The sequence below is a fragment of the Sminthopsis crassicaudata genome, chromosome 3 (assembly GCF_048593235.1).
Source record: "Sminthopsis crassicaudata isolate SCR6 chromosome 3, ASM4859323v1, whole genome shotgun sequence".
NCBI lineage: Eukaryota > Metazoa > Chordata > Mammalia > Dasyuromorphia > Dasyuridae > Sminthopsis > Sminthopsis crassicaudata.
In genome coordinates this window covers 645,435,918-645,450,348 of record NC_133619.1, presented here as the reverse complement: position 1 = coordinate 645,450,348, position 14,431 = coordinate 645,435,918, and the positions used below count along the sequence as shown (strand labels likewise).

Genomic DNA, 14,431 nt, shown 5'->3' with positions numbered 1-14,431 from the left:
TATATTATCATATATAATAATTTTATATCACAGTATTTATGTTTTTATATATATAACATGTGTATGTCTTTTCTAATAGCCATTCTTCAATAAATGGCCAAAGGATATGAACAAATAATTCTCAAAAGAGAAGTTGCAAAATATTTACAACCACATGAAAGTATGTTTTAAATCACTAATAATTAGAAAGACCCCGAAGTTTTACCTCACAACCTGCAAACTGGCAAAAAGGATTTTTAAAATTGCACTACTATGGCAGAAATTAGATATGGATCCACACTTAACACCATATACCAAGATAAAATCAAAATGGGTCCATGATTTAGGCATAAGGAATGAGATCATAAATAGATTAGAGGAACAGAAAATAGTCTACGTCTCAGACCTGTGGAGGAGGAAGGAATTTATGACCAGAGGAGAACTAGAGATCATTATTGATCACAAAATAGAAGATTTTGATTACATCAAACTAAAAAGTTTCTGTACAAACAATACTAATGCAAACAAGATTAGAAGGGAAGTAACAAATTGGGGAAATAGTTTTAAAAGCAAAGGTTCTGACAAAGGTCTCATTTCCAAAATATACAGAGAATTGACTCTAATTTATAAGAAATCAAACCATTCTCCAATTGATAAATGGTCAAAGGATATGAACAGATAATTCTCAGATGATGAAATTGAAACTATTTCTAGCCATATGAAAGTGTTCCAAATCACTACTGATCAGAGAAATGCAAATTAAGACAACTCTGAGATACCACTACACACCTGTCAGATTGGCTGAGATGAGAGGAACAAATAATGATGAATGTTGGAGGGGATGTGGGAAAACTGGGACACTGATGCATTGTTGGTGGAGCTGTGAAAGAATCCGGCCATTCTGGAGAGCATTTTGGAGCTATGCCCCAAAAGTTATCAAACTGTGTGTACCCTTTGATCCAGCATTGCTGCTATTGGGCTTATATCCCAAAGAAATACTAAAGAGGGGAAAGGGACCTGTATGTGCCAAAATGTTTGTGGCAGCTCTTTTCATAGTAGCTAGAAGCTGGAAGATGAATGGATGTCCATCAATTGGAGAATGGTTGGGTAAATTATGGTATATGAATGTTATGGAATATTATTGCTCTGTAAGAAATGACCAGCAGGAGGAATACAGAGAGGCTTGGAGAGACTTACATGAACTGATGCTGAGTGAAATGAACAGAACCAGAAGATCGCTGTACACTTCAATGCTGTATGAAGATGTATTCTGATGGAAGTGGATATCTTCAATATAAAGAAGATCCAACTAACTTCCACTTGATCAATGATGGACAGAAACAACTACACCCAGAGAAGAAACACTGGGAAGTGAATGTAAATTGTTAGCATTACTGTCTATCTACCCAGGTTACTTATACTTTCGGAATCTAATTCTTAACGTGCAACAAGAAAATTGGATTTACACACATATATATATATTGTAACACATGTAAAATGTATGGGATTGCCTGTCATCTAGGGGAGGGAGTAGAAGGAGGGAGGGGAAAATTTGGAAAAATGAATACAAGGGAAAATGTTATTTAAAAAAAATAATTTTGCCAATATCTTAGGAAAAATAAATTAAAATAAAATAAAATAAAATTGCACTACTTTGGAGAGTATGGATGATACATTAATACACATTAATACATGTTAATACATGAGCTATGAATTGGCGCAACCATTTTGGAAAGCAGTTTGGAATGATGCAAATAAAGGGACTAAAAGACTTACAGTCTTTCATTTGAAAAATCCATTATTGAGCTTATGCTCCAAGGAAACCATTGCTAAAAATGAAGTTTCCATATACAACAAAATGTTGAGCAGCACCTTCTGTGAGAACAAATGGAAGCAAAGCAGTCAACCAACAAGTGGGAAGTGGCTAAACAAATTGTGACCCAGAAATGGAATGGAATATTAGTGTGCTCTAAGAAACAATGTGCATGATAAATAGAAAAGCAATAGAAAAACTTTATGAATCAATGAAGAATAAAATCAACAGAGGCAAAGAAATAATACATACAACAACGTAAATGAAAAAAACAACGCCACACAAGAAAATAATGGAACACAGCAAAAATATGAAGACCAAGCAGAACTTGAAATATGAAAGGATACCCCCTCTCATTCCTTTGCTAAGTTGGAAGATCCATGGTGTTCCACATTGCACATGTTTTGACCTTTTCACTATATCGATTGGTTATGTTCATTTTTTTTCTTTTGATTTTAAAAAAATATTATTTGCTATATATACTGGACAGTTCTCTCTAGAAAGAGGGAGGAAAAGTAAATCAAGGAAAACTACAATGATATAAAAACCCAAAAATATCAAAACTTTTTATGGATGACTTCTAGATATTAAATGTTAAAAAAAATTATGTAGATATATTAAGTAAAAGCCAACTATACATTATAAAAACATTAAGTGAATTTATTGGTTTAATCTGTATCTAGTTAGACAAAAATCACTTTTTAATAACATCCTTTATTTTCAATTTCTTGTGATAACTATTTTTTCATTTTTGATGCCGACAATTTGGTTTTTCTCTTTTAACAGTAGAGTGCTGGCCTTTAAATAAACAATATAGAATACAATTTTTACCTGAAATCTGTTACTAATTGGATGATTCAGGGTATATCAATTAACCTTTCCCAGTCAATTTCCTGATCAGTAAAATGGGGATAGTAATACGTCTTGTCTCAGAGGGAGCAGTTGCTTACACAGCATGTATCCACCATTTGAAGAACCCTGCACATTCAGTTTCTCCCTAGAGTAGGAACCATCTCCAAAAGAGAATCTCATTGTTGACTTCTTGAGTCTTGGATGATGGAGTTATGATTTAGACAAGCAGAAAGTTATTAGTTTTTAGCAGGGAAAGCCTCCAGAAAATGGCAGCCCCTACCACTATTATGAGCCTCTGGGCCAAAGCTCCCATTAACAGCTGACCCTTAGGATCTTCCTTCCCAATGGACATTGCTGCTCACTTAGCTCTAACAGTCAAGAATCCTTTGGATGAAATGAAACTAGCCCAGCCTTGCCTCTGCAATGACACTGTGCCCTTCAGACCAGCAGGCACTGCCACCTCCCCAGCTCCTAAGTGCTGTACTGAGACATGCGGTCATTCTCTTTATGGAATGGCTCCCAAGACATTGAGAGCTCCTAGATTGCAAAGCATTTTCCTTTCACTTTGTGTCCACTGCCTACACTGTTAGTAAGTTTCCTTTTTATTCACCGATTGAATCTCTCTGTTAGGATGGAGATTGTTCCCCCCAAATCATTCCTCTCTTTCCTCTTTCTGGCCAGGTGGGCTCTGAGGACAAAAGTGTTCATATGTTCCACCTTTCTTATGACCTTCACCTCTACCTTGCTTCCCCCTCCCCCCCAGCTTCTAGTTCCCAAGTGGACAATGCTCCCACAGCCTCCTTTTTACCCACATCTGGGGCTAAGAACCTGCCATGGGTCTCATCCACTCAAGTCTTAAGGATAACTCTGTAGTCAGATTTGGCTGCAGATTTTCTGTTCCTCCAGCCTGCTGAAACCAGAGTAGGAACATACATGCTATGAAAATAAAGACATCATCATGCAAAAACATGCTCAGATTTCAAAAGGTGACGGAAAGAAAGAGAATCACTTTTCTTGTGCAAGTTAATGTTACATCATTTTTACTCAAGAAACTACAAATAATAGGAGATTATATTTCAACTCATTTGTTACATTTAAATAATTATATAATTCATATTTACTTGAAAAAGGTTTTTCCCAATATGAATTTTCTCATATTAGGTTTTCTCTCTAGCCAGATATGTTCCTACATTAATTCACTTTAGTATGAGAGTTTTGAAGCTTAATAAATGTTCCCCTGTCAATGGTTTTTCCACATTTACTACATTCAAAAGTTTTGACTCCAATGCAAGTTTTCTGATGATAAGTAAAAGTTCCTCACTGCTTAAAAATACTCCCCAATTCATTATATTTAAATGTTGCACTTCAGTGTGGATTCTCTGGTGTGTAAAAGAATGCTTCCCTCCACGGCACACTCAAAGGGCTTCATTCCAGTTTGAGATCTCTCCTAAACAAGTTATACTTTCTTTCCCTTCCAATGAGGGATCTCCTAGACTTGGTCAACATAATTGTACTCAAGGTGGGGATCCTGTAGTTGGCCACAAAGCAGGCATTGCGACGAAGGCTTTTTCCCACGTTCGTTACTTCCAAATGATTTCACGCCAACATGGACTCTCTGATGACTCCCAAAGCATTCCTTCCAAACTTCACACTCCAAAAGATTTCGTCCCCGTGTGAGTCCTCTCATGGTTAATAAGGTAGGTCTTCTCACTGAAGGCTTTCCCACACTCTTTACATTCAAAGGGCTTCACTCCAGTGTGAATTCTCTGATGCCGATTAAGATGCGCCTTGCGAAAGAAGGCTTTCCCACATTCGCTACATTCAAAAGGTTTCACGCCGGTGTGAGTTCCTTGATGGCTATGAAGTTGGCCCTTCTGACGGAAGGCTTTCCCACACTCGTTACATTTAAAGGGTTTCACTCCAGTGTGAGTCGTCTGATGGCGGTAAAGGTTGCCCCTCCGAAAGAAGGCTTTCCCACATATTTTACAATCAAAAGGTTTCAGACCGGGGTGGATTCTCTGATGACTGATAAGCGTTCTCCTCGTGGTTAAGGCTTTCCCACATTCATTACACTCCAAGATTTTAGCTCCAGTGTGAGTTCTCTGATGCCTATTAAGGTTTCCCTTCTGAAAGAAGGCTTTTCCACATTCACTGCATTCAAAGGGTTTGACTCCAGTGTGGATTCTCTGGTGGCTATTGAGATTTCCCTTCTGAAAGAAGGCTTTACCGCATTCTTTACACTGAAATGGCTTGACTCCAGTGTGGATTCTTTGATGGCTGATCAGGTATTCCTTTCGCATAAATCCTATCCCACATATATCACATTCAAAGGGCTTCACTCCAGTGTGGATTCTCTGATGGTAAGTAAGGGTTTTCCTTGAAGATAGTGATTTCCCACATTCACTACATTCAAATGGTTTCACTCCAGGGGGAGGTTTCTCTTGCCCAAGAAGCATTCCCACATCACTGAAGCCTTTTTCACATTTATTAAGTTCAAACAATTGCACTCCAGTGTGGGTTCTCTGATGTTTACTAAGTGCTTCCCTATCCCAAAAGGTTTTCCAACATACATCACACTCAAAAGAGTTTTCTCCAGGATAAATTTTCTCATGCCCATTAAGATTTAATCTCTTGCCAAAGGCTTTCTTTCCAAGTGTTTTATGGAATCTTTCTTCCATGTCACTTTTGCATTGTGGAAAAAAGATCGGCTCCATGTTGAAATGTCTAAAAAACCTACCACATTCGGGTACATTCACCACATCAAACGTACTATCAAGAGTCATTGTCATTTGCTGGCACTGTCTCTCCTGGTGGCCGTCCTCCTGCCTCTCTAACCTCAGTTCCCATTCTTCAGAGTCTCCCATCCTGGGAGACCAGTTCCTATCCACTGGCAATTTTTCTTGGGCCAATGATCTCGGGCAAATGCCCTCAGTCAGAACTGAATCCTCAGTTCCATATCCACCGTCCCAACTCCTGTAATCTGAAACAAAGAAAACTGTGTCAGACAAGCAGGCCAGGCTTGAAAGATACAGGCTAACTATGTAGTTCAAAGGAATAATAAGATGCATGTAAAAAAGAGATCCTCAGCATTGAGTCCAATCCTCTTTCTTTGACTACATACATGGAAACGCCCATGTTCGTTAAGGTCAGACTAAAAATATGTAAACTTCTAATGTCAATACAAATGTATGAGAAGCCTGGGAGAAAAACTCTTTAAGGAAAGTTCTTCATTAAGTCTCTCCCATGAAAGACAAAGGTACTTACTATGGATTCAGCAAAATGAAAACTTTTAAGAAGTGAGATTAAAGGCAAATGAGCAAATAGGAACCACTGGACCTTGACAACTAGATCACGATGTTCTATTCCAGAGCAATGAAGCACTCAGAGACAGATGCTATTGGGAGGTATGTTCACAGGATGGATCCAAGATTGGCAAAGTGATAAGAAGCCCTGTGGTCTGCTTCCTTCCACACAGAGTGAGAAGATGTGCTAAATTAAATTCTGGGGAAGACCCCAAAAGTCACACCAGGGCAGCACAGACATCCAGAGAAGCAGACCCAGAGACACTGAGTCAGGAGGAGGGCCAGAACAATGAAGTGCATCAAGAGAACCACACTGAGGACTCCAGCTCCCAAGGAGAGGCCATGCACTAGGGTGAGAGGAGATCTCTGATCATACCAGAAGTCCCCCAGACCCACGCTGGGGCACTGGGATGGAGAGAGCTGCTGAATTGCAGCTTTGTCTCTCACCTCCCCGTTAGAAACACAAATCAAGAGTAGAGTGAGAAGGGGACCTGCACAGGAGCATGGCCCTGTTAGGAAGGAAGGCCTGAGAAATTCAGAAAATACGAAGTAGCAATATCATTGGGATGGCTTTGATCTGAAGATCAAGGCAGGTTCTCACCCCCAGCATCTAGTTCAGGGAGGAATCTCAGACTCCAGAGAGCCAACGATTCTGCAGTTTTGAACTCACAGAGCTCAGTGACAAGCTAATGGGGAAGAGTCATGCAGCAGTTACTTCTTACATAGATTGAGCCCAGTTCAGAGACTTGTTGAGCTCAGATGAGGGGGGCAATAGTCAGATTCTTCCCTAGAGAAGACACTGTGAAAGCCTTTTGGTCCTTAGCTTGAGATGTTCTTGGGATATTTGAGTAACACAATGCCCAAGGCCTTTCCTCCAAAAACATGGCAGAGTTCAGACCTAACAGTAATGCCTATATCAGAAAGTAGGCTGGAAGAATGAACAAAACAAAAAAACAAAAAAAAAAAGCCCCTCAGAAAGAGCTACAATGGTAGCAGAGACACTCAAAACCAAGAAGACAATGATTTCCAAAATACCTACAAACAGAGCCTCCCAGAATAACACATTTTGGGCACAAAGAACCAAAGTTCCTGGGAGAGGTGATGCAAGAGTTTTTTTTTTTTTTTTTTTTTAATACAAAACGTTTTTTAAAATAGAGTGAAAGTCAACATGAAGGCTCCCGTGGAAGATAAAAAAAACTTCAGAGCAAAAATGGTGATGGAGACAAAAGACCCAGTGAAATAATCAACTGGCTGGTGAGAACCAGACTGCCGGGAAGCAAGTGTCTGAGCATCCACAGGAAGATTTGGAGTGGATCTGCAAGCCCCTTCTATGCGATGCCCAAGTGAAGAGAGCTGCCAGGGGTAGCAGTCCCCACAGGAGGCGCTTCTTCTGTAAAGAGGTCACCTAAACACCAAGAAGAGCCAACACGAAGGACTCAGATTTGTAGCCAAGGCAGCAGCAGTTTTAAAAACAACAATTCAGCTACCTGCGTATTCTGAATCCTTGGAAGAAAAACAAACAACATTGTGCTTTATTGGCGCTACTGTAATCAACAAGGGAAGTGCAATTCTTCTCCTGGAGAATGACATTTATCTAAAATTGGCACCAAAAAAGTGGAATGAAAGTACCTAAGGAAAAAATTGGAAAAGGAATAAAAGCCATGGAAAAAGAGCTAGAAAGGAAATTAACAGCCTGGCATAAGAGATACAAAATCTTGTCCAAGCAATGTGCTCCCTGATCATCAGAATGGCCAAAGAGAAACCAGTGCTCCATGAAATAAAAAGAAAATTTAAAAACAGAGTCAAAAGGTCAGGGAGAAAATTAAGAAATTGTAAGTATTTTAGAGAAAAAAAAATTACCCAAAAACAAAATTGAGGAGAAAAATATTAAGAATTGTTGGATTTTTTAAAAAGACATTATTCAGTTATGTCCACTTCTTCATGACCCCATTTGAGGGTTTCCTAACAGAGCTACTGGGAACAGTTTGCAATTTCCTTCTCCAGCTGATTTTACAGATCAGGAAACTGAGGCAAACAGGATGAAGTGACTTGTCCAGAGTCACGCAACTAGTAAGCAGTTAAGAGTTCCAGTCACTGTACCACCAGCACCCCCTATCATTGGACTACCTGAATGTAATGTCCAAAAGAAGAAGCTAGACAAAATATTAAGAAATCTTAAAAAACAACTGCCCAGACCTCAAAGACAAGTGGAATAGAAAAAAACTACTAGTTAGCTCCTGAATGAACTCCAAAACAAAAACAAGATCATTGTGCCTAAAATTCAGTTTCTAGTTTTAAAAAAAAAAAAAATACCACAAGCAGTTAGGAAGAATTCAAGTCACAAGGAGCTACATGGCTGGGATTATGCATGACTTAGCAACCATCACCGTAAAGGATTGGAGAGACTGGAAAGAAAATCCAAAAGATAAAGAATATGGCTTAGAGCCAAGGAATAAAACCTGGCAAAACTGACTCTACCAATAGAGGGGGGAAGGGACTCGTATCTAGGGAGAGGGCACCCTGGCCTTCCTGACAAAAGGACTTGAACTGTCTAGAAACATGGGAGTGAAGAGAAACACAGAAACAAAAGTAACCATTTACTAAGTTCCATCTTTGGGGCAAAGTGCTGTGCTAGGTGCTAAGGGCACCAGATGAAGGGGCAAAAGACAGCCCTTTCCCTCAAGGAGTCTGGGCTCTAATAAGGGTTCCATACAAATAAACAGCAAACAAGCTGTACACAGAGACACTGGGAATAAGGAACAGAGGGAAGCACTGGAATTGGGGGGCTGGGGAAGGCTGAGGGAGCAAAGCCAGACACTGAGAGGGAGCCCATTCTGGAGTGAGGAGCAAAAGAGACTATAAGGGATATATGGCTTCAAGCTGGAGTGTGGGGGAAGCCAGACAGGACCAGAAAGGGAGGAGAGAGCAGTCTGGGAGGAAAGCACCAGAGCGTGCTGAACAGTGGGCTCCGAGCTATGGCAGAGGGGAGGGCTGTGTCCTAAGCAAAGATGGACAGAAATGCCTCCTGTGGAGGAGACAAAGCCGCGGGACTCAGAGTGTCTGAACCGGGGCACGGGGGACAAGGCCACGGAACTGGACCGAGACGGCCCTCGGCTGGGCTCAGCAGCGTAAGGGCCCACTGGGAATAGGAAAGAGGGGGGGACTATGTCTCCCTCCCCCAAGTTCCACAGGACGCGAGGAGGAAGGCCGAGGACCAGCTCAGACACCCAGGAGATCCCAGGGAACAAGGACTATTTATATGGGGACACACTCTGGGCTCAAGCCAGGGAACCAGAGCGCCCCCTGCAGGGGGAAGAGAACACAGACAGCCTGGGGGCGGTGAACCCCAAGAACAGGGGGGGGGGCACGGCTTATGCAGAGGGGACAGGAGGGAGAAGTAGAGGCGGGGAGCAGGCAGGGGAATTTGGAAAGGTCTATTCATGAGGAAACGGAGCAGATGAATGGGAAAAGCTTATGGAGGAACCTGGAGAAAGGTCCGAGGGGGAAGAAGGCCCATGCCTCAGAGTCCGGTGTAGACCACCTGGAGAGAGAGGGAGCCTGGGAAACGGAGCAGAAGGCGGGAGAGCGCAGGGGTGGGGCGCCGGGTATGCCCAAAGTGGGCAGCTCGTGAGCTCCTGTCTTCCCTCGGCCCGGCTTCTCTCTTCCATGGGGGGATAACCAAAGGGAAATGCTGCTCTCCAGCTGATTCTCTAGGGTAGAACGATGGGGCCCTCCTCCTGGGTGAGGGACCCCCTAAAGAAAGACTGGGGCCTCCTCTGCTGGGCGACCTGTGGGGGGTCAGAAGAAGGCTGCCCTCCCCAGTGGGGGGGGGGGAACGGACATGCCCAACTACGAGGTTCTGAAAGCACCGAGGGAAGAAAGTCCGAGGACAAATACGCTTGATCCGGCTCAGGTCCCCTTCATTTCTCGGCCCTGTCTGACTCTTCCTGGCCCCATATGGGCTTTCATTTACAGAAGGGTAAACTGAGGCAAGCCAGCTTGGGGGAGCTGCCCAGGTCACCCAGCTGGGCAGCGAATGAGGACAGAGGAGGCTGCCTGGCGCAAGGCCGGGCACTGCGGCTCACTCACCTGGGCAGGGGCCTCGGGGGACTCCAGCCGCGGGCATCCACGGTGCTGCCCCTCTCTCCAACAGGGCGATCACCTCAGGCTTGGCCACGGGAAGCCCTGGTCACAGGGAGAGAGCAGAGAAAGGGCTGGGATCCCGAGCCCCAGCAGTTCCAGCCGGCCTCCTCCTCGGGCAGAGGACGAAGGGCCGCCCTTCCCTGTGGGGTTCGGCCACGCTGGGGAGCAAGGCCACGGGGTGCCCGCCAGGATGGGCCTCCGGGTGCTCCGGATGACTCTGGCCTGGACACAGGAAGCCGGAGCCCCAGAGCCAGCCCCGGGGGGTTTCCAACCACACAAAGCAAAGGCCCCCATCCCCGGGGGCCGCGCTTACCCACGGACACCAGGTTCTCGTAGGTCTCCAGCATCACGTCCCTGTACAGGGCCCTCTGGGCCGGGCTCAGGCGCCTCCACTCCTCCCATGAGAAGTCCACGGCCACGTCCCTGAAGGTCACCGGGAGCTGCAACATGGAGCACAGCCCTGACTGAGCAAGGGGCCCTCTGCAACGTCGGGGTGGGGGCTCAGGGAAGGGACTTGGGGAAACCCCGTGCTCATGCTTCACTCCTGAGGCACTGGGGCAGGGACTTGGGGGAAACAAGGAAATGGAGGAGCGAACCCGAGAAGGCCCAGGATGCAAAGGGAGGAGACACGGGGTCTGGGAGGGAGCGCTCGGCTGCTCCAGGGGTGCGAGAGCTCAACAGAAGCAGCCAGAGGGGCACCGAGATATAGGCACTGAGGGCTGGGCACCGAGGCATGAGCACCAAGGGCCGGGCACTGAGGGCCGGGCACCGAGGTATAGGCACTGAGGGCCGGGCACTGAGGGCCGGGCACCGAGGTATAGGCACTGAGGGCCGGGCACTGAGGGCCGGGCACTGAGGTATAGGCACTGAGGGCCGGGCTGGGAAGAGCTTTGGGCCAAACACAAGGCGGAGGTCACAGGCCACTGAAGAGCCCAGGATGGTCAGGCCAGAGTCAGGCCAGAGAAGAGCAAATGGAGGACTGGGGGCCTCCCTGGCCGGGACTGAGGCTGAACCAGAGGAGTGCCTGCTACTGAGAAGTGCCTTGGGGTCCCTCCTGGGGCAGGGCTGCCCGCCCCCCCAGCAGGAGGAGAGAAGGAGCTCAGGAGGAGGGAAGGCAGGTGAGAATCGGGAGGACTCTCCCAGGCTGGACCTTGGGAAAATACTTGTGGGAGACCTCAGGAGCCACTGGGAAAGGCCTCAGCGGGGAGCGCCCCCTGCTGGCGGGACAGGAAACAGGAGCTCCCTCGCTCTCGCCTCCCATCACTCCCTCTGTCTGCCTCAGTTTCCCCAAGTATAAAAAGGAGGCAGCGCCCACCTCCGCAGACCTTTGGGGTAGCAATGGCCGCCCCTCCCGGCACGTGGGGGGCTGGGCTTGGAGACTGACCCCGAAGGCGGCACTAGGGCCCGGGGCCAAGCTTGAGAGTCTGTGGTGCTGTGCCCCTCCCCCCCCCACCAGGATGGCAGAGACCTCCCTCAGACCGCCCGGGGGAAGCGCGCTGGACAGCCAGGGCCGATGACAGCGCGGAGTCCTGGGAATGAGGGAACAGAACCAGGGTCCCAAGGCCCGGAGAGGGGGAGGGAGGGGCTAATCCCCAAGAGCAGAGGGCAGGGACCCAGGCCGGCCAACACCGGAGGGGCGCCAAGATCCCCCAAGGGAACAAGGAGAGGTCGGGCCGGCCCTGGGGGTGTCACCCCAAAATCTAGAGGGGGGAGGGGCGGCACACAGGGGAGAAGGAGCCGGTGTCCCCAGCTCCAAGGTACCATTTCTGGAAGAGGCTCCAGAAGGGAGGCCACACAGGCAATTACACAGGCATGGGGGGAGCTGCTGAAGCAGCCCCCCACCTCGTGGGATGACGTCACTTCTGTGCCTCGCCCCTCCCCCACGGAGCGCCCCCTTTAGATTGTAAGCTCTTTAAGGGCAGCTCCTTTTGCATCCCCAACACCTAGCACACAGTAGGCGCTTTCCCCTCCCACCCCGTGCCCTCCCTATCTGGGCCTCCTTCTGGCCTCACTCAGAAATGTCTCCCATCCTCCACAGACCATTCCCACCCATCCCGAGCCCCCCAAATTCCAGGACAATGGGGGGAAGGAGGAAAACGGACGAGAGCCCGCGCATGCTCAGTCTCACCTCCATCCCAGGCACCCGACAGAGGGCGCCCCAAGAAGATGCCAGCCAAGCCCTTCGGGGTCAGCCTCTGCGCATGCTCGGTCTCACCTGGAACCCTTTTCCCCCAAACCCCCCACTCTCCTTCCCTGAGGTGTGCGCAACTCAGGCCTCTGCGCAGGTGCAGGCTCCCACATACGTCCAGCAGCGGGGCGCTGCAGCTCCCGCGGGCCTGCGGCTATGCGTGCATCTGCACATCCAGACACACGGAGGTGCGCGCGCACGGACCAACTCGGGCACCCGCCCGGACGGGCTCCCAACACCGCGCCCCCCTCCCTCCGCAGACTTTTCCGCATCTGCGCATGCGCCTACTCACCCCCGCAAATGGCCGCCCTTTCTCGGCGCTCAGCCCTCTGTCCGGGGCCCTCATCCCCTCCAACCGCGCGCGCGGGCCGAGGTTCGCGAGTGCACGAGACGCTGACAGAGACTCGCCACCACCAGATTTTGGAACCAGAGGAGGCGGACAGGAAAGGGGATGGGGCGTGATCTCAGCCAATCAGCCATCACTGGCGCTCCGCGACATTGCCCAATCACACTCCGGCCTCCCCGCCATCCCCGCGGAGAAACCAATCACAAGCCCAGTTACCTTCTCTACCCCGCCTCAACCTCCCAAATGACAGCCCCGCCTGCCCGATCTCCCAATCACGGGCCAGACTCCTCTCCCTCCTCGGTTTAGGACCGAGGCCCCCAATCACAAGCCGCCCCGTCCCTAATCTCTCAATCACAGATTTAGCTCCCTAATCCTTTGATCATAGGCCCTGCCCTTTGTTTTCTGTCACTATCCTCCAATCCCAGGCCCAGATTACTAATCCCAATCATAGATCCATGTTCCTAATCCCCCAATCCCAGGCCTGGCCCCCCAATCTCCCAATCCCAGGCCCAGATCTCCAATTCCCCAATCCCAGCCCAGGTTCTTAATCCCCAATCTCAAATCCCCTAGTCCCAATCCCTCAATCCCCCAATTCCCCACCTGCCCCCACTGTCTTTTCTGATCCCTTCTGATGGTGCTGCCTTTGTACCCCAAGGATGCACTGCTGTCCCTGTTTCCCCCTCAGCCCCCGGCCTCCTCCCAGGCCTCCTGCCTCCCTGCTCCTGGTCTCCCCCTCCAGCCCTTCCCTGCTGCCCTCAGCCGCCAGAGAAGGACCAGCCAGGCCGCCTCCCCTACTCATCAAGGCCTGAGGGCTCCCTACTCCCTCCAGGACTGGGGATAAAACAGGGCCCCGGGCTTGGCCCGAAGCTAAGGCCCGCTGGATGGACAGAGCTCCAGGCCAACTTGGGATGACCAGGGTGGTTAGAGGATCAATGAGATGGTCACCATAAGGTGGCCCATGGTAAGAACCATGTAAAAATGAGCTATGGCTCTTATTGATTAAAGTAACCCTCCCCCTCCCGCCTCCCTCTCAGCCCTCCCTCTCCCACCTCCCTTTCCATCCTCCCTCTCCCCAGTCTGCCTCCACTCTGTCCCCCCTGTCTCTCCTCCCTCTCTGTTCCCCCTTTCTCCCTCCTTCCTCTCCACAGTGCAGGGCTGAATGAATCACAACACTCCGTTTCCCAGCGCCAGGCCCTTCACCAGCTCTGCCCCCCTGCCAGTTAGTCTCTCCAACTTGTTTTAAGGCTCCCCCAAATGGTTCCCTCAGCAAGGGGATCTTGAAGCCGTATCCCTCCAGATTCCATTTTAATGACAAGTATGTACCTTGTGCACACGTGGGCATGGGTGTATTATTTCGGGGGGGGGCGGGGTGAATCCTAGGTACCCATTTCTTTACAGATTAGACTGACTTCCTAGAAGATTGCTCTCATGTTCTCTTGAATCCCTAAGAACACAGCACCTGGCATGTCATCAATGCTGAATACACTTGGGGCCACCTGGAGGTGAAAACTGGCCTAGCTGATGGCTTAGAGGTCACCTAAGCCACGGGGTTACCATGGTTCTCCCTTCTCACCCCAATAGGGGTTTTGCTCATTTTCCCCTAGAAGGATACAAAGCCAGGACTGGATTAGTCTATGGGGGAAGGGGGACACTCAAATGGCAGCTCCTGAACACATTCTGGGTTCTCGCCCGTCTTCCTAGGGCCAAAGGCCCTGTCCGGACCCAGAGCCACCAGAGCCTGCCCCGATGACAAGCCAGGAGGAGGCCGGGGACTGCCTGACACGGGAGCCTCTGCATACAGGCATTTA

At 48.4% G+C, this 14,431-nt stretch overlaps 1 protein-coding gene across 2 annotated transcripts; it reads right to left on the bottom strand.

Annotated features, from left to right (window-relative positions):
* Positions 1–3,667: 3,667 nt before the first annotated feature.
* Positions 3,668–12,746, bottom strand: LOC141564557 (uncharacterized). 2 transcript variants are annotated; one of them, XM_074307154.1, is made up of 4 exons: positions 12,570–12,746; positions 10,403–10,529; positions 10,036–10,131; positions 3,668–5,624 (listed from the first exon to the last, which is right to left on the bottom strand). In XM_074307154.1, the coding sequence occupies exons 1-4, from the start codon at positions 12,621–12,623 to the stop codon at positions 4,291–4,293; spliced, it is 1,611 nt and encodes a 536-aa protein (XP_074163255.1). In that variant the 5' UTR covers positions 12,624–12,746; the 3' UTR covers positions 3,668–4,290. The 2 variants fall into 2 exon arrangements, with proteins under 2 accessions (XP_074163255.1, XP_074163256.1); XM_074307155.1 differs by lacking the exon at positions 12,570–12,746 and adding an exon at positions 12,218–12,504.
* Between the last annotated feature and the right edge of the window lie 1,685 nt (positions 12,747–14,431).

Coding starts and splice junctions, on each gene's coding strand:
- LOC141564557 (XM_074307154.1), bottom strand. CDS start 12,623: ATGAGGGCCCCGGACAGAGGGCTGAGCGCCGAGAAAGGGCGGCCATTT. Junction 10,530..12,569: donor AAGGGCGGCCATTTGCGGGG/GTGAGTAGGCGC, acceptor TCCATGTTGCAG/CTCCCGGTGACCTTCAGGGA. Junction 5,625..10,035: donor CCCCCGAGGCCCCTGCCCAG/GTGAGTGAGCCG, acceptor TCTTTGTTTCAG/ATTACAGGAGTTGGGACGGT.